Source organism: Macrosteles quadrilineatus, unplaced genomic scaffold, assembly GCF_028750875.1.
Source record: "Macrosteles quadrilineatus isolate MER2022 unplaced genomic scaffold, UCM_ALF_1.0 Scaffold_6__1_contigs__length_79288215, whole genome shotgun sequence".
NCBI classification, from domain to species: domain Eukaryota; kingdom Metazoa; phylum Arthropoda; class Insecta; order Hemiptera; family Cicadellidae; genus Macrosteles; species Macrosteles quadrilineatus.
Window position 1 is genome coordinate 44,452,881 of NW_026542599.1, and position 20,557 is coordinate 44,473,437.

At 34.1% G+C, this 20,557-nt stretch overlaps 1 protein-coding gene across 2 annotated transcripts in view; it reads right to left on the reverse strand.

Annotated features, from left to right (window-relative positions):
- Positions 1-7,001: 7,001 nt before the first annotated feature.
- LOC128997208 (ATP-dependent RNA helicase DHX30-like) overlaps positions 7,002-20,557 on the reverse strand; it is a 31,966-nt gene continuing 18,410 nt past the window's right edge. For both annotated transcript variants that reach the window (XM_054422811.1, XM_054422812.1), the window contains 9 exons: positions 19,987-20,213; positions 18,189-18,568; positions 17,557-17,761; positions 13,875-14,083; positions 12,769-13,013; positions 11,808-12,009; positions 10,279-10,468; positions 9,602-9,678; positions 7,002-7,366 (listed from right to left, as the gene is read on the reverse strand). In XM_054422811.1, coding sequence (XP_054278786.1) covers positions 7,132-7,366; positions 9,602-9,678; positions 10,279-10,468; positions 11,808-12,009; positions 12,769-13,013; positions 13,875-14,083; positions 17,557-17,761; positions 18,189-18,568; positions 19,987-20,213 — 1,970 coding nt within the window. In that variant the 3' untranslated portion in view covers positions 7,002-7,131. The remainder of the gene's footprint in view (positions 7,367-9,601; positions 9,679-10,278; positions 10,469-11,807; positions 12,010-12,768; positions 13,014-13,874; positions 14,084-17,556; positions 17,762-18,188; positions 18,569-19,986; positions 20,214-20,557) is intronic.

Here is a 20,557-nt window from a genome sequence, read left to right on the forward strand (position 1 = left end):
TTGACTTATCTTTCGAATGATGATGACTGTTTTCAACCATTAACTCCAGCCTTATTCTTACAACCAACATCAACAGCTGAATTACCAGATTTGGATGAAATTGAGTGTCTAAGTTTGAATAAAAGAGTGCGTTATATAAACAAATTAAGAAGATCACTAAGAGACAGGTTTAAGAAAGAATATTTGACTACACTCGTTCACAATGGAAAAAACAAGAAAAGTAGAGAACCCATTATTGGAGAAGTTGTATTGATAGGAGATGATAACACAAAACGAATAAGATGGCCTTTGGGGTTGGTACAAGATGTATATCCAGGAAGAGATGGTTTCTCCAGAGTCGCAAGACTAAAAACTGGAAATGGTATTTTGACAAGACCACTACAAAGACTTTTCCCATTAGAAATCACAGCTTGTGAAAAAGAGTGTATGAAAGAAAATAAACCACTTGAAGAAGAAGAAGTAGTTGAAAACGAAGTCTTTGATTTCGCTAAGAAGAAAATCAGATGTGGAAGAGAAGTAAAAGTGCCCCAGCGATTTTACTGATTTAAAATTGCACATGTTTGGTTAGCAATTTTAAATGGGGGGAGGATGTTGTGAACTTTATTGAATATGTTTTCACTTCATTGATTTTCCTTTTGATCTGACTGTTACATTTTTCTAAACTACTGTGTTTTGGTTTAACACATGTTAAATATTTTTGTATTGAATTAATTTAATTGTTTGAAGATTCAGTTAAGACTTTGGTATTAATAAAGAAGCCTACTAATCTGTTTGTGAAATAATTATTTTATCATTTCTGGTAATTATTTCAAGATTCAAAACAAAATAATTTAATTTTTGAACTAGTTACCTTATGCCTTTGTTCTTGTAGGTATGAAGCTATATATTCATATTCATATTCAAACATCTTTATTCGTAAATCATGTACATTGGTGGTACAGTGAATAGTGTCAGAATACTTAAAATAAAAATACTATTTCTATTTATGGGAGGTGGAAAATTCATCAAAAGAATATAATGCTAGATTTATTAAATGCTCCTTTAGAATTTTCTTGAACTTAGATAGGTTCGTTTCTTTTTTTATGAATTCAGGGACAAATTTTAGAAAATCATTACCAGCATATGAGGGTTTTTTTTTCAAAAAATTTTAATTTGTGAGGCTGGACAAACTCCCTTCTCCTCCTAAAATTATAAGAATGCACTGAATTTATTACTTGCTCAGATTCATTTTTTTTTTGCGATAAGAATTGTTTCATAAATATATTGCCCATAAACTGTAAAAATTTGTAATTTCTTAAAATTTTCTTTTGCCGAATCATCTCGTTTAAGCTTAAGCATAATTCTGATAGCTTCTTTTTGTCGCTTCAGAATACTATCCATATTTAATATTTTTGTTGACCCATATAATGCTAAACCGAATGAAATATGGGAGTGAATGTGTGCAAAATATATACTTTTTAGGGTTTTCAAATTACAATAAAAGGACATTTTTGATAATGCGAACATTCCAGAGTTAGTTTTGGTTAAAACTTTCTGTGTGTGCTTATCCCAATTCAAATTTTCATCTATTGTTAATCCCAGAAAATTGATTTAATGTTCCTTTTGAATATTATTTGAGTTGTAAGTTATTGTTGGATCTTTTGTAATTCTGTTCTGTGCTGTTCTGAAATTTGTAAATTTAGTTTTTTGTGAATTTAATAATAAGTTATGATTGTAGAAATAGTTCCCAATATTCTCTAATTCTACATATGTAAGAATTTCAGCTTCTTCTGGAGAGTTAGATGATACAATCAAATTAGAATCATCAGCGTAAAGACATAATTTAGAATTTTGCTTGTAGGTTAAAGTATCTTCCATGCCCTTAAGGTAACACAAAAATAGCAAAGGCCCCAAAATTGAACCTTGTGGCACCCCAAATTTAATTGGTTGATAAGTTGATGATGATTTGATAATTCTATTATGATTTGTCAAATGGGTAATTTCCACGAATTGAGATCTATTTGTCAAATAGGAAGAAAACCAATTAAGAGCTCTTTTTGATATTCCAATTATTTTAAGTTTTTCTAGTAATTTACTATGTTTTACACTATCAAACGCTTTAGAAAGGTCCATAAATATGCCAATTGTATAATGTCCTTTGTCTACTGATTCAATGACTGATTCGATAAAAGAAACAGCTGCGCTTACAACTGATCTTCCATTCCGAAATCCATGCTGATTATCATCCAAAATATTAAATTTTTCCAAGAACTCGGATAATTGTAAGTATACGGCTTTTTCATACACTTTAGAAATTGAAGGAAGAACAGACACTGGGCGATAATTGGATATAATTTCAGGGTCATTTTTTTGTGTAAAGGAATTATTTTTGCCTGCTCTAATATTTTAGGAAAAATGCCTGAAACAAACGAAGAATTGATCAGATGACAAACAATTTTGCTGATGTAGGTTTTTGCAGCCTTTATTATTGTTACAGGAATTTCGTCATGCCCACTGGAGTGTTTATTTTTTAAAGATTGAATTATTTTTTCCACCTCCCTTTCAGTGATCGGTTTCAGTTCAAATTTTGGCTTTACAAACAAGTCATCAATAAAATCAGCTTTCACATCAGCCGTCACATTCTGATTGTTACAATTTAAATTTAAATCTAAATCTGTAACCATGTTGCTAAAATAACCATTAAACATATTTGCAATTTTACCAGGGTCTAAAATTGTTTCTGAATTTTGTTTTAAAATTATATTTTCTAATGGTTTCTTGTCATTTTCCCCAACTTCAGAGTTGATTATATTCCAGACGGTTTTCTGAATGTTTTGGGAATTTCCAATTTTTTGTTGGAAATGTCTGTGTTTAGCCTTATTTAGTTCTCTTTTATAACTAGCCTTTTCCTGATGTAAAAAATCTTTTAGACTATTACTTTTATTACTACGATATTCCTTAGTCAGTTGAATAATATCATTGACTATACACCTCTACTAGAGAGGTGTATAGTCAATGATAATATGCTGTTGTTTCATCTTTAATTCTTTAGTTATCCATGTACGTTTTTTATTTCTCTTTGTAACCAATATTTTTGGAAAAGCCTGATCAAAATAGTAAGAAAAAATTTTAAAAAAGACATCATACTTTGTTTCTACCCTGGAATTATATACATCGAGCCAAGATTCATTGGAAAGTAATTGTGTAAAAGATTAGTGTTTTCAGGTGAAAATTTACGCAACTCTTTTTTAATCGGCAAATTTACGGTTTTCATAGAATGTTGGCATTTTACTTTTAATAGCTGTCCATCATGGTCAGATAAGAAAGTAACCAGACCTTCTACCTTTAAGTCAGATAATTTAATATTTTTTATCAAAAAGTTGTCTATTGCTGTCTCCGAATTATCTGTAACTCTTGTTGGGAAATTAACAAGGTACCTCATATTTTTGCTTTCTAACATCTGTTGTAATAATCTATGTCTGCTGTCCAATACTAAAACATCAATATTCAGGTCACCTGCTACAATAATCTTTTTTCTTTTCTTTTTTTTAACTTTATTTAATTTGCAATCTGTTCAAGTTGAACAATAAGCAAATGATATAAATAGTAATACATACAAAAATAACTTGAAGAATATGAGCTAGTGATTGACCACCGTCAACACTAGCAAACAGCAGTCTGTAAATGGTGTTGTGATTGTCCAATAAATTAAGTGCAAGATGATTTGAATGATTTTCCAATTTTATAATGTATTTTTCACTATATTTTGTAATTTCTTCTTTTACTGTTCGAATTTGAAGATCATTGTGAAGTGTTCTGTTGGTAACAAACCAAGGAGCGTTGACAATTTTACGTAATAATTTTGATTGGTAACGTTGAATAATTTCAATGTTTGAGGTACTTGCTGATCCCCAAAGCTGAATACCATAAGTCCAAATTGGTTTTAAAACTGTTTTGTACAGTAACAATTTATTTTGTGTACTGAGTTTTGATTTAGATCCAAGAAGCCAATTAAGTTTAGTTGTTTTTAAATTTAGTTGTTGCCTTTTAGTCCAGATATGTGCCTTCCAATTAAGCTTTGCATCTAAGTGCATGCCCAAGTATTTTATTTCCGTTACTTGAGGGAGGTGAATATTGTTCATGGATACTGGAGGACATGTAGCCTGATTTAAGGTAAAAGTAATGTGTGCTGATTTATTTTCATTAATTTTGAACCTCCATGTTTTAAACCAATGAGAAATTTCATCCAAGTTTAGCTGCAAATTTGCTGTAGCTTGAGCTGGATTGTCGTGGACAGATAAAATCGCCGTGTCATCCGCAAATGTAGCAACCATAGTGTTTACACTTTCTGGTAGGTCCGATGTATAGAGAATATACAAGTTAGTATGGTCCAAGCACGCTTCCTTGGGGGATTCCTGATTCTATAGGGTAAAAGTCAGTTAAGTAATTTTGATGTTTAATTTGGAAAGTTCTGTTGGTAAGATATGATTTTAAAATAGGAAAAACTGAATGGGGTAGTAACTTCTTAATTTTGAATAGTAAGCCAGAGTGCCATACTTTGTCAAATGCCTGACTGACATCAAGGAAAGCAGCAGAACAAAATTGTTTGTTTTCCAAACAGTTTCGAATTTTATGAACAACCCTATGGACCTGCTCCACGGTGCCATGTCTCCGTCTAAACCCGAATTGGTGTCCTGGAATGACGTCGTCTTCTTCAAAAAGAGCTTGTAGTCTTTTGAGGAACAATTTCTCAAACAACTTGGACACTATAGGCAAGAGACTTATAGACAATAATCTTACTAATATTATAAATGTGAAAGTTTGTGTGTTTGTTTGTTTGTTTATTTGTTTGTTTGTTTGAAGTTCAATCACGCCTTAACTACTGGACGGATTGGGCTGAAATTTGACATGATGATAGCTTACATTCCCGATTAACATATAGGCATATTCTTATCTCAAAAATCCTTTCGGGCTCCGCCCCAGTGGCTCTGTAATTCCCCATGTTAACCTTATGAGTATTCATATTTAAAGGGAATTAAAGAAATTAGTCAGCTGTTTCAACTAAAAAAGTTGGTTCTATGATATGGAAAAGCATTAAAAAGTTATAAGATTTACCAACAGGGTGCAGCACTATATTTTTTTGCATTTATATGAAAACAGCTAATTTGAAATAAGCAGCAACAAAAAACTGTGATTGCAATGAGAAGTGTCAAAGTGGGATTGTTTACAGTTATGTTTATGTTTTCATTTCATGAATAATTTGTGATATTTTGCAAATTGTTGATAATTTATTTTTCTCTATTGTTTAGGTGAAGTGGTAGAACATTATGGCTTTAGCATTTTATACTTATATTCCAACCCCGTACGAAGGACGGGTACTCTGCTAGTTTTATCATATTTTTTATTAAAATAATCAATTAAAATATCTAACCTGTCCAGAAAAATATTTACATCTGATCTAGGTGACCTGTAAATACCAATAATGAGATATTTTTGCTTATTAAATATATAATCCTCCAATATATTTCACCACAGTGTGTGGCATCTTCAGGGAGTCTTGAAGTTCAATTTACATATTTACACAGTTTATACACATATCACCCGATTGGCACGTTTACGTCACAGCGATTTATCGAACGCGAGCGCGGGCGCGGACGCGCACCTCACGCGAGTGGCGTGATGTTGTTGTGATTTGATAACAATCAAATCAATAGTTATTTAACTATTGATTTGATTGTTATTGTATTTATAATTTTTCTAAATGGTAAAATGGTGTTTGCAATCTGAGCACCTCCCAGACTCCATTAGGACTGACCCAGATCCTCAAAGGTTAATGTTATCTTCACGCAACGTCAAGGAAACTTTTCTTGTCATATGACCTCACTCAGGTCAACAAAGTCTTACAGCATAGGGGAGTTAGCCTTGACTTTTTTTTCTCAAACAACGAAGATCTCGATGTAAGAAACGCTGTGGACGTATTGCTGCCAGAAGATATGCATCACCCAGCTTTGTCTTTCTCTCTTTGCACTTCAAACTACAGGGTGAAGACCATCTCCAGATCCTAGATACTTCCATGACTTTCGACGTGTTGTTCCGATGTTAATTCTGCAAACCTGCAGACTATACAAATTTGGTTTAGGCTAAATATATCCATAAACAAGCAAACTACAACAGTTTATTTATCCTCCTTAAGAATAAAATGACAATTTTTTAATTATCTCCGTAACCGTTGGGCATACAACAATGCTTCAATATACAAAATCATTTCTTTTTTAAGCTCTACAAAATGGTTTGGAGAGAAATTATGAAATTTCGTGTTTTTAGGGTCAAAATGGCAAAAATCTATTTTTACCCCATAAACCCCTGTTCCTTTAGTCCGATTATGCTGGTTCGAATAAATGTAGGTTTATACGTTTGTACCAAATTTCATCAAAATTGTATAATTTTTGCCCGAGTTATTGCGCTAACGGACACATATATATATACAGGGTGTTCATTTGAAAACTTTCCAAAAATGTGATAATTTCCATGCAGTTTGGTAGGAAAAAGTAGGCAAAATTTAGAGCATTTTTATCAAGTATCTTTATGCCATTTTTATTTTATGGTATTGGACAGTTTTGTAATAAGTAAATAGGTACCGGTACTTTAACTGTAAGAGAAACCAACATATATTTTTAATGTAATGTAATACTAAATTTGATGGTACAAAAGGCCAATATATAATAATTATTTAATTTCTCAAATATATTTTGATGCAAAATGAGATGACAGCTTTGTTACAGACTATCAGGCGATTCTTTAGCCAAGGAACTAAGTTATTGGCCCAATGATGACTGCTCGACACACACTTGATTTCAAATAATTAAAATTAAAAAGCTTCAGACCATTCCAGGATCGAATTTGCAACCTTCTGATTTTACCAGGCCAGCACTTTCCACTCAGGTTTAACAGATTGTTAGGGGAAATTCAGTTGTAGGTAGAATATAAAATTCTGTCAAGGCAAAGGATAGAAAACTATCAAATCAATGTGATAATCGCAACACTTTATTCAAACATAAACAATTAATATTTACACCTGTATATTACACTTTTGTACAAACGTTTACAAATACTCTGTATGAATAATAATTGTTTTTTTAAAAGACTGGTAGTTTATCCTCTATACGACCGCTGATAGACAGGTTCGGTTCTTAGCTCTCCTGCCTCTGTATAATCCAAGTTTGATCCTTGTTCCGTTGTTATGTTGGCCAAAACGTCAAGTAATTTATCTCTAAACTCAGAGATTGTAAGGAACTGCTCCAAATCTCTAGGAGATCCTTGATTTTCAACAAGGTATTCCAACACATTCCAAATAACCTGCCTCAAATGCAAAAGCTGTTCTCCTTCCCTGAAATCAAGATGTCAACATTAAGATAGCACTAAAATGTGTAGTGTGTTATAAGTGGATAGGGTTAAAATTTACAAATTTAAGATCCACATTTAGGGGTGTGTAATGCATCGAAAATGAATAAAAATTCCAATTTGATTCGATGCATCAAATCGCGATACAATTCAAGTAATAAAAATAAAAATTAGATTCATGCGGGAAGGCGCCGATTTTAAGGCATACACTAAGACATTACGTAGCTGTATAAGTTATTTATATCAAAGTACATAAAATAATTAGATTTTGAGTCTGTTAAGATTTATATTTCATCAGCCAGCATAACATATGATTATTTATTTAGAGTGGTGTCTTTGATTTAAATTCATGTGTGTAGCCCCTGAGCTGTTGGATCCTCCATTGGAGCTCCATCTAAAGAGCTCCTGCCTCCCAACTGATGCAATTAATGAGTTTTTATTACTACTTAAGGAGGTATTAAAACAAAACTACTTCGTATTCGATGGTAAAATGTATCACCAAACTGACGGATTGGCTATGGGTTCTCCCTTATCAGGAATTTTATCCGACATTTATCTAAATCACATAGAAAATACATGCATCATGTCAAGCACAAATAAATATAGTAGCAAGATTTTATTTTATAGAAGATATGTTGATGACACTATTGTAATATTCAACGGCAATTCAAGGCAGCTACACTTACTCCTTAACTATTTAAATAGTCTGAAACCCAACTTAAAATTCACCCTTGAAATTGAAGATAGCAACAAGCTGAATTTTTAAGATTTAACCATCATTAAAAACAACAATAGTTTTAACTTTGACATTTTCCGCAAGCCGACGACTACTGACCAAACAATTCACGCTACATCTTATCACCCATATTCCCAAAAGATGGGTGCTTACAATAGTATGGTTCATAGACTACTCACTGTCCCACTGAACAATGAACATTACCAACGTGAAGTAGCTATTATCAAACATATAGCCTTAGCAAATGGTTTTAAAAGTAATATTGTGGACAGACTAATCCAAAAACATAAAAATAAAAACAATATTACTAGGGACAACATTGCCGAAAAACCAAAATACATATATGTGTTGATTATTCTCAGACCATACATGATTGCTTGGGAAAAGAATTCAAGAAAAATAACATGAAGTTGACCTTCAACACTAGCAACAGATTAAAAAATATATTAGCCTCAAAAACGACCGCAAAGGACATACATTGTAAAACTGGCATTTATAAACTGAAATGCGCTGAATGCCCTAGTATGTATGTTGGCCAAACAGGACGAAGTTTCAAAACAAGGTTTAAAGAGCACAGACCAGTTTCCAGCGTAACCAAACAAAAATCCACCTTCGCACAACATTTAATTGACTTCAATCATACAATGGGAAATATTGATGACAGCTTGGAAATTCTACACACTTGCAGAAAAGGGAAAAAGATGGACACTCTAGAGGAGTATGAAATATACAAAAGTTTTAACAACGTTAACACCCGTGAGACTATATTAAACGAAAAACTACAGTTCAGTTCCCACACCATTTTTAATTCACTCATCAATAACTCCGTCCATCCTACAACAGCTGATCCTTGCCCAATATCTTTCTCTCTCACACAACTGATAAGCATAAGCTGGTCTAGTCTGTCCCTTGCTACCTGTGCGGTCGGTCATCTTTGTTAGAACAGGCCTGTTTTTTAAATGTTTAATTGTTTTATGTATTTATTCGTGTCCGTACTGTGTTTATTTATTCTTCTGACGATGTTAACAACTGATCAACTCTACACTATGTACCTGAAGCTGACGATGGTGTTTTAACACCGAAACATGTCCTGAATTGACATATTTTATTGAGCTGTGACGGGAATTACGTAAGTAATTTAGTCTTACATGGTGTCTTTGGTCTGTGAGTACGATGACGTAATATTTTCAAGTTCCTGCTCCCCCCGCCAGGGTGCAATTTGTGTCGGTGGAATAAAGATGATTTGATTTGATCATATTTCTGTTCCAATATCTGTGGATCAAACCTATAAAACTATATATTTGGATTGTGTGTGATAAAATGAAAAATTTTAGAATTATTTTTAGATACGTAACTTTTGAAATAAAGAAGAAAAAGTTGGAAGTAAAAGTGTCAGTTAAAAGGGCTACAGACAACTGTGATAGTCAAAATGCAGGAATTTTGATTGTTGAAATCAATTCAGAATGTATACAAAAAGAAACTTACTTTTGTCCAACAATGATATTGACAGGTTTAGAGCTTTCGATGGCAATCACAGATTTATCATCCTCCAATCCATCCATCTGGAAAAAATATTTGGAAAATTACAAAAAATTACTTAAACTAGCTATAGAATCATCTAAAGAGTAAACAGGGTTATGTACAATACATACTGTTTACATTTACTGTATTGTATTACCAAACACTTCGAGGTGCAATGCAAGATATTGTGTATGTCCTTCTGAAATACATAGATGTTATTTAGTAAAATCTTGTGTATTGTGTATTATTATCCGGTATGGTGTTAGGTCTGTTGGAAGGGTATGTCAGCCAAGTTTAAAACTTGGAGAAACTGTAATAAGTTGTGAATCACGCAGATGGTCGGTAGTGGAGAAGAAGTACCGAGTAAGAAGTACCGATAGTGGTACTTCTTAATCTAGAAATACTATATTCTGAATCTGACCGGCCATAGACAGCCTCAATACATAATAATAATAATATAATAATTCCAATAAATCATCGTAGATCCAGGAAATGTAACCAGTATAAACAATTTACCTTAATTTAAGTGGCACTAAATCAATATGTATCTCAAAATTAGATTGTTTCATCAAAGGTACGAACAAAAGCTTGGACACAAACACAAGTAGCAGACCAATTGCATATTAACTAGCAAGACCTACTTTTTTCAGTGTAACAACACCCGGCTGGAACAGAATGACTGTCAATGGAGACAGAAGAGAAGACTCGTGAACAATTATTGCTCTCCGTTCCGTGGACGACATACTCTTGAAGTAAGTGAGGAATGGCGTCGGCAACTCTTTGAACTTGGAGTTTACACTCTCACTGCTAATGATGGTTGGCGTTCCATCTCTGAAACAGAACAATTTTGTTTTACCAGATAATTTTGAAATTCAATTAATAACAACTTATGGCGTTTGAAGGAAGATATATAGGGAAGAGGAAGTTAACCTCGTATTAGCGATTTTAACCTCTTTCTGTTTCTAGACATACTTTATAGAATGGAAGATGACCCTCTGGGTGCTAGAAGAGGCAGAAACATTAGATAGCCAATTAGATTGGAGACAGTTGTTTGGTGAAGCCAAATAGCTTCCAGTGTGGCCATGGCAGTTAGGCTAGTCCTTGCTACCAGTATGCATTCTGCTAATGTGCCTTGTATAGCAAAATCACATAAGCAAAGACTATTCGTAGACTGCAACCATAGACAAAATAATTAAATATAGACCAACGGCATTGATGGAGTTAGCATATATTATGGCGTCCACCACTAGGAGTGTAGTTTCGGTGGGCACCGACACTTGCCATGACAAGTTAGTTGTTAGTGCCAGGGTTGCCCCTTCTGGAGAATCCCCTGAAATCTGGGGAGTAGGAGTTTGTTCCATTATCTTTTCAAGTTTAAAAAATTTCCGGGGATTAAAAAAAAAGGGCTTTTCTGTTAATATTACAGGATTTCAGAATTTGGTACTTTACCCACATTGAAAAGTGGGTGTGATAAGTTGGTAGCATTTTGTTTGCAAGGGTGGTAGTGGTGGTAGCAGACGGTGAGCCGTAGCGGAACTTTCCTTTGTCAGTCTTTATTTAATTCTTTTGTCTATGCTACAAACTTCAGTGAAAATCTATTTTGCAGCCTTCTTATTATCAATTAAACTTTTTCTAATAACATTATTTTGAAACTGTAAGAAACTAAGATTCCACCAAAGTGTTTGTTTAAATATAGATCTGTAATCAATAAAAAGTTGCATTTTTCTGAATATCGTCCATGCAAAATCACGCACAATGGAATTACACATATATCCAAGATACCAGAAAAAAGTTACTGCCAAATTCACAATGAGTCACTCATATAATGTTCTACTTTCTCCGTTAATTTTTACTATCTAGATAAAGATAGTTTATATGACATAAAACATACTCTAGAATACAATGAATCATCATTTCAGTTTGGCATTCAAAATAAATCATTAATTTACATAGACACAATTTGTCAGTAGCTTAATTCAACTATGCTCCAACTGAATACAACATGGCCTTCAGCTGATGGAATGTATACTCTAGTATCTGAAGGTCAAAGGTGATATTTAGAAACAAGCTTAATTTTGATTCTAAAACCTGCTAATGTTTGCTCACATGAAAAAAAGAATGTCTACTTCCATCACACGGTTCAAAGAAAGAAAACTTTGATTCCACTTACATTGTTCGAATAGTTATCCCTTTTTTTCTGCCAGTGGGTTGTGAGGACAGCAACAGTTTGCCCAGTCCAGTCAGCAACACACTCTTGAGTAGCTCGTCATAAGGAGAGAACTTGTTGAAGGGGGCGGAGAGGTCGTTGACATCCGTCCCTTCTGGGACTAGTCGTGCCGCCACGAGAAGTTCAGCATGCAGCGACCTCAGCTCTGGAACATTCATCTTGTTGGATTAATAGTGAATTATTTAAGTGGTTTTACTAGGGGAAAATAAAGAAGAAATACAAAATTAATTTATAACTTATCTTTATGAAAATTGGAATCAGTATGTATATTACAGTTAGAAAAGACAAACTTAAAAAAGAAATTCAACTTGACTCATTTTAAAATGAAATGCTATGAAAATGAGCTGTTAAATCAAAACTACACTTGGTAGGTATAAAAACTAAAGCACTTTAAAATTCTAATCCAATGACACTTAAATTCATTAGTATAAAATAAACCAACTATTTGGAATAGTTATTTAAAAATAATTTTAAATAGCTATATAAAAAAAGTAAAAAACTGATATTAAAATATTAAAAAAGTTTAGCAACAACCTGGGAAAAATAGGTATAATTAAATTGGTGAAAAGTCCCAAGAGATGGAAAAATAAGGGACAATAAGGGGGGGGGGGGAGTTTCTGCCATGTTCTTTTTAGGAAAGTATACTCACCTTATCATAACAGATACAATAAAGTATTAAGATAAGTAGCAATTCTTAAACAAATCTCATGGTTAAACCATAACAGGTGTTGGAGTTACAGTTCAGCGAAGTTTAAATTAATATGAGGTACATACCTGTACGTCAACAGTTCAATTGTAGTAAGTAGAACTCACAACATGTTTCGCCTATTCAGGTGAAGTTTAAATGTATCAACTTTGCTATGTATCACCGTACATTCAACAAACTAATAATACTCCAACTTACGTCTAGTCCTATCCATGCTCTTGTACACAATCCCCTTCTCCCGACAATCGTCCCTTGCCACAGACGGGTCTTGCCAGTCAAGCTGTTCCCACTGATGGTACAGTCTGGCCAGCGCAATGTGATCACTGCTCGGACTGAACTTCTGTTTCATCTGTCGCATCGAGCTCTTTAGACCGAGTGAATTCTCAAACAACGAGTAGTCAGCTGACAATACAGTGACTACAGACAATATCGGACCTACGCACCTGGAAGAAAAATTATCTTTACAATTGACACAGACGATTTAGTATTGCTAAAACTGTTAGTATTGCCAAAGGCAGGGAAAAAGCAGGGACAAAAATCCGGATACACCATGAAAAAATATTGCAAAAAGGCATCACGAACAATTTTTAGGTTAGGTTCCTTTCACAAATGCTTCACTGTGCGCAGTAATTATTATCATTATTCCATTCATTTCACTAAATCCAAGCCAAAACCCCACACTACACTAAATTTGAAACAATCCCTTCCACTGATAAAATAGTCATATCTGAAAACGAATTATACTAGATTGAAGTATAAAACTTGTACAATAGGCACAATAAGCGTTAATCGGAAACAACGTTCCCCGTGTGAGGCTGAGCACACACTGAAGCAAGGTTGTTGTTATGCAAGGAGGACATTTCCCGACCAAACTACTAGTGGTGCCAGTACAGTGGAACGAGAATTACCGCTCCTCGCACTGAACGTGTTAGGTAATGAAATTTTTTCTAGTCATTGGTATAACCATCTACTTGTGGATAGTGAAGTGGACATCCCACCTAAATGGACCAGCCTTGTTTTTATTCTTTCAAATAGAACACAGTTGAGTGAGTCCCTTACAGAGAATGCTACCATCTAAAATTTGATATTCTCCTTTGGTATTGATTTGTTAGGGAGATGATGTAGCACAAAAGATGCCATACTTTACAATAAGTCGTCGTATCAGTTTAACATTTAACTTAAAAAGTTTGTTACATCAGTACATTCTGCCGGTGGCCCAAAAAAATGCTGTCCATTTTCATTCTGAAAACTGTAACATTAAGGTGGAATATCTACATCCATCCATAGTCGAAGGCATCACTTACTTGAACAGACAGGCATGTACGAGAGCCTTTGACAGGTAAGGGTCCAGTGGCAGTTTGTATATTCGCTTGCCTAGAGGTGTTAAATTCTCATCCTCATCCAGAGCACCCATAGCTTGTAATACTCGGACAGCCTGAGTGACCGACTCCAGTCTGGGGGGTTCTGGCAGCTGTGATAGGAACTGACTGATGTTCTCATCTTTTGTGTGCATCTGAACAAATCAATATAGTTACAGTAGAAGAGAATAGTCTGGGTACACTGCTAGGCTATGGCACAGGGGAAGCAGAAGGGGTTTCAAAGGGGTTCATCTCTAAAAATATCTAGTCAGCAAGACCAGTGCCTGGGTTGTGCATGTGAAAGGAATGCAAAATATTTTTTTTTAAATAGGGTATGCACTTTTTTCTTTAACTCTAAGATGTTGAAAGAAGGAATGCGAATGAGAAGAAGTCCCGGTAGCAGTAGTAAATAAAGTGAAGTCAAGAAGAGGAAGTGATATGACAGATGTTGGAATCTGGAACTGTAGAGGCTTAGGACCTTTCCTATGCCATCTACTAATCTTATCTATCTTTAAAGAGAAGATAAGTAGATGCCCAGATCTGGGAAAACTAGAACAGAAGGGAACTCATTGTTTAATATTCCAAATATACAACTACGAATATAAAATAGAGCACAAGGGCCCAGGTTTTTTGGATTTGTTTTAAAATTTGTAAGCATAGCAGGCTTACATGTATGGGAAAGAGACCAAACTGGACTTGAGAGGAAGTAGACTGAATTCGCACAATGGTTCAAAATGCTGTCAGTGACGGTGAAATATTCTAATAGTGTAAAATATTTTGTTTCTTGTGCCAGTTTAGACTATTCCTCATTCAGGTAAGCCTGCTATCATCACAAAAAATCCCAAATATAAAACTAAGTCAATCAATCAATCAATCAAAATATCTTTATTTCATAATATGCAAACATATAGTTACATGAAATAGAGTCATGGGAACTAAAACTAAGTGAGATGGTTATTCAAAAAATACATAAGGTTAAATTGTATTCTAAATTATTAAGAGAGAGTCAAAATCAAAAGAGTCAAGAACAAAACTCCCCGATAGAAAAGAAAGCTGATGGATTAGAAATGCTTTTGCCAAATTTAAAAATCTGTTTGTATTATTTATTTCTTTTTTGATATTTTGTGGCAAAAGATCAAAATATTTGTTTCCTTTATAGGTGATTTTTTTTTAAAAAAGCTCTAATTTATGATGTTCAACCAATCGATGGGGTCTTGTATTATAGCTATGGACAGTATTACCAAATGTTAGTTTATTGTTAGTTACTACAAATTTTATTGTTTCAAAAATAAAGAGGCTGTAAACTGTGAATATTTTCAATTTGGAAAAATCATTTTTAACTACATCAGATTTTTTTTTTAGATTCAAAATTACCGTTAATGCCCTTTTCTGTTGGAGTAATATTCTATCCATGTTTAATTTAGAGGTTGACCCATAGATGCAGATACCATAAGACACATGTGAATGGATTAAGGCAAAATATATTGTTTTTAAAGTTTCAATATTGCAAGAGGTTGCCATTTTCCGAAGAGCATACAAACCACTTGTTGTTTTTTTAACTACAAGATTTACATGGTCGTTCCACATTAGGTTTTCATCAATAACTAATCCCAAAAAAGTTGTTTTCTCTAATTGATCTATTAAGTATTCTTCAATGAATATTGTGGGATTTAATTTTTGCTTAGTCTGTTTGGTTGTAAATGTTACAAAATTAGATTTTTGTGAATTCAACAGAAGGTTTTTACTATCAAAAAAGTAGGTAACTTTATTGGACTGAAACATAACTGTGTCCAAAGCATACAAGCAAATGATCCAAAAGCAACAATACTAGAATGAGAATGCTAAATATAAATATAAGACCTTGTAAAACTAAACTGCTACTGGTCTTTCCACAATTATTCTCCTTCTAGAGGTGTGCGAGCCTGAGACTTTTGGAAAAAGGAATGAGTCTTGAGCTTTTTTTCTATCATGCGTATAACGTGATTACAAATAAAAAGTAAACTAGTAAAAAACAGTTTTTTTGCATGCAATTTAATGTTATGATGCAGAGTTAAATAACAATTTTGTAGAAGATAAAAGGATGAATTGAGGAACTAAGTTTCATAATACATGTCACCTCATTTCATATTCTTGAAAAGGCAATTTTTTCTTAAAATTGGTGGGGTTATGGACGAAGAATACAAGTAAATATTAAAATAATAAATAACTATTTCCACAATAAATAAAACAAATAGTTGACATTTTTTTAAATTTGAAGTGAGCTTACTATAGCAGCAGCATAAAAATTATCATTTGAAAGACATCTATAGGTCAACATTTTATGGTAAAAAAAAAAAGAACAGCAAGTGAATTTATTTCAGGAGGAAATGATCCTAACTAAAAAAATTAAGTCATAGATAGTTAGGACAGGATCATAACTATCTCCCATGGTTGTGTGGTTGACATCAGCATCTCTGTTGGTCGTGGAATCGTTATCATCATCTACCGGAATCGCCGAAAAATCTTGAATAATTTCATGGGTCACAGAAACATCGTCTTTTATGGCCACAGTAATGTTATTATTGTCATCCGTGACCGTGATCGCAATAAAACCCTGAATATCTCTCGCCGCTGTTGTGGCCATCATCATCTTCCGTGGTCTCTGAAACGTTATCACTGTTATCCGCAATCACGGCAAAATCCTGAAAGTCTATCACAGTCGTATGTTCATCATCATTGTCTTGGAAACATTATCATCATCTTTTGGGATCGCAGAAAAATCCTGAATATATTCTGTCATTATGTGGTCATCATCATCTTTTCTCGCAATTACGGACAGCAGTGTTAACAACACTACTAGAAGGAATTCCACGGAAAGATATCAAAAATTCCCCGGAAAGATCAGTTCACACCTCTGGAACATCTCCGGAATTGTTAAGTACCTATATCATTCTATTAATCTGTTACAGTGTTACAGTACCATAAGAATATAAGTAGAAAGAATAATTGTATTTACAGTCATAGATATGAAATTACAAAGAATATGATTACTGTTTCAAGGGTGGGAGACATGGGTTTGTAGGTTTGTTTGATTTCATTTGATATGAAGAAGGTATGGTGCTCTCTTGGGTTGCTCTAGAGTTATTGATATTGGGAATTGGGATTGAGATGGTTTCTTTAGTTCTTTTAGCCTTTCTGTAATGAGAGCATTTTTTTTGATTTGGTGTACTGTTGCAGAACCCCCTTTAATATGGCTTTCAAAGAGTGCAAAGTAGGCTTAAATTTAAGCTTTTGGGGAGAAAACGTCAGTGCAAATACAAAAACTTGACTTTTCCAAGTTTTGTGAATTTTTTATATAAGAGAATTATAAGTTACTTTTATAAATTAACTTCTTGAAATGTGGTTAAGAAGAAATTGTACAGTTTGAAACAACTGATTCAAGCAAAATGAAATGTAATTCTGTTCACCTAATATAGAATGGCGCCTTCAAGCTTGTGTTAAGAAACAGACACAGATGCTATGAGTGCTATGAGAATTGTGATTGTAAAAGCTCAGCTTGAGCTTCTGACTTTGTGCTCAGCTCAGCTGAAAAATCAAGCTGCTTCCACACCTCTAGTTCCTACACAATGCAGATATGACCTTTACCAACCTTGACATCCAGTACAGATCTTGTAAGAGGTATTCTGTTGATCTCTGGTGTAGGGAACTGTTCCAGACTGTTGTATTTGTCCTCTGTGTAAAGATGATAACTTTCCCCAGGCTTTACTCGGCCTGCTCTACCTCGGCGCTGTCTCACGTTTGCCTGACTCGCCCACTGGTTGTCCAGGCATACTAGACCCGTCTTCAGGTCCATCCTACAAAATAATCAATTAGTACAATCAAAGAAGACATTTCTCTAAAATAGACCAGTTTTAGGTCACTTATATGATTTGTATATGACCTATCAAAAAATGATTGTTCCTTTATAATGAAATATTAAATCGGAGAACCAAGCATTAACTAAGGGATTTGTTTCAAGCTCTAGGTGGATTGCTGAATTTAAAAGAAGACTAATACAATGGATTGGACATGTGATAAGAATCTATGATCTTAGAAACTATGATAAAAACCAATATGGAATGAAAACTTGGGATACCCAAAGAAGGGGTAGAAATCAAGTGAAGCTAGAAATGCATGAAAAACAAATTTTTTCCAACATATCAGCCCGTAGACTTTATTTTTAAGGAACCAATTTAAATTTCACTTGAAAAGACAAAAAATATATTAGCGTAGCATCCTCACCTCTCTTCCTTAACAGCACCCGAGTCCACCACATACACGACATCATTGATCGTCAAGCTTGTTTCAGCGATGTTTGTGGACAAAATAACTTTCCTATAGCCTGCATCAGGCACATGGAATATCCGTTTTTGATCATCGTTGCTCAGTTTTGAATGTGCAGGAACTACAATAAACTTCTCGGCATTAGGCAATTCCTGTAGTCGCTCCATGACCGTTTTGATCTCCAACCAGCCGGGTAGGAAAACCAAAATAGCTCCATCTGGTTTGTTCCTGTCGATCCAATCAATCATTCCAAGCACAGCCTCTATGTTGACTACTGGTCGGTCGCCTTCTTCTTCAAACTGTGCCCCTTGACGTCTTAACATTGTCCGTAGTTCGTTCTGAAACATTAAGCTGTGTAGTTTGTGAATTACATTAGACTGCAGTTATTTTTGTTCTCTTCTGTTCAGATTTTAGATGGTTTGACAGCCTGCACATGACTCACAAACTACATAACCAGCTTATCTTAAAAGACTATCAAGCAAATTCAAAATCTTAGAAAACGAAAATTTTTAATCCTTCTCTACAGTTGATTTTTTGCCACCATGAATCCTCAAAAACTGCTTAACTGCTGTAAAATAGGAAAAATATCTTGTCGTCGTTAGTCCACAGATGGTTAGTTTCACACCTTAATTGCTCAGTTTCTGAATCTGATTTTTAAAACATTAAAACAAGTGTTACAAATCACAAAACAAGAAAACAATCATTTTATTGTTTGGTAGGTCTTGTCAAATGATAAGTAATCTTATTTCCTACTTAATTGAATAGAAAAAACAAAGCAACAAACTCTACTACTAGTGATCTGAGATAAAATATGGATTGATGTAGACCAATTATAACACCCATTTAATCAGTGGCGGCGCTTCCATAAGGGCCAAGTGGGCTGGGCCCACCAAAAATAAACAGTAACATATATTTTTAGATACTATAGGTCATTTGGTTGATATTATTCAATGAACTGTGATATAAATTAATTTTGAACTTTCAATGGGTCATAACTTTTGTTGAAACATAATGCAATCATCTCGTAACACATTGGAGGGCCACGGATTTTGGGCCCTTCTAGCCACCATAAGAAGGTAATGGACAAGGCAACGCCAGCCGGCAGCGCTTGACTAACAATGCATAGGTATATGGAGCAGGGTGGGCCTACTTGAGCTGGTCAACTGGACGTTGATTTTCAATATTCTCGCTGGGAGTACTGAGCGCTAGTGTAGCTTTGTTTACATCTTGCCGTGTATGTTGTACACCAACCGGCAAACTGGTTGCAGTTGTAATATTTTATGTAATAATAAGACTTTTAGTTAGTTTTGTAAAATTATTCGTACATATATATTAGAGTAGCCATATTAAGGTTTTAGTGATCATAAATGTAAAGGCCTGATGGTGATGTTATTGTGAAGTGTGTTTGTGTTTCAAATGGGATTAGACTTACTCAAACTGTAGGCCTACTACAATCTTCAGAATTGTGAGTTATTAAAAATGCAGTGCTTGCCATGATTTAAATAGTAAAAAATAATTAATAGTAGAACATAACTTACCATTTTTTAACCAACCCAACTTCTAATCAGGTACTTCAAATGATAAACACCCAGTCTAATTTATGAAAAAATTTTTGAAAAACCTAATTTCAAAATTCCATACCCCCAAACCCCTCGGAATGATCCCACCCCGCAATGTCCCACCCTACTGTTCAGGTAAAGCGCCACCACTGCATTTAATTATAATATTCAATAAAAAAACCTTAAAAATGACTCACATCCAAAAACCTGTGTTGTACAGGAAAGGTGAACCCTGGAATGGAAATGCTCGGGCAATCATTGAAGAACTTGGTAAACAGTTCTGCGTTTATTGTTGCGCTCATAATGATCACTTTGAGCGCAGGGTTCTGTTCCTGGGCTCTTTTCAACAGCAACAGCAGAAAGTCGACAGGGATATCTCTCTCGTGAGCCTCGTCAACAATTACATGAGTGACGCCTGATAAACCTGAAACACGTTAAATGTATAATAAAACTCTACTTACTATTTTAAAAAAAATAGCAAAATTATTATGTTGTATAATAATATAATAATATAATATAATAATTATTATTATGTTATTGTGTTTTGTGTATGCAAGTTATTAATTGAAAAACATTTAATGATATCGTGTGGTTCTACCAATGGTGCGTTTAAACGGGCGGCCGAATTTACAAAAAGTTTAACCATCGAAATTTGTTAAAAATTTATGAATATACTTATATTTACACATACAAAAAGACAATGGTAATCTACAAAGAGGAATGTATGTCCGGTTGGCAGAGTACACTTTCCACTATATCATTTTTTAA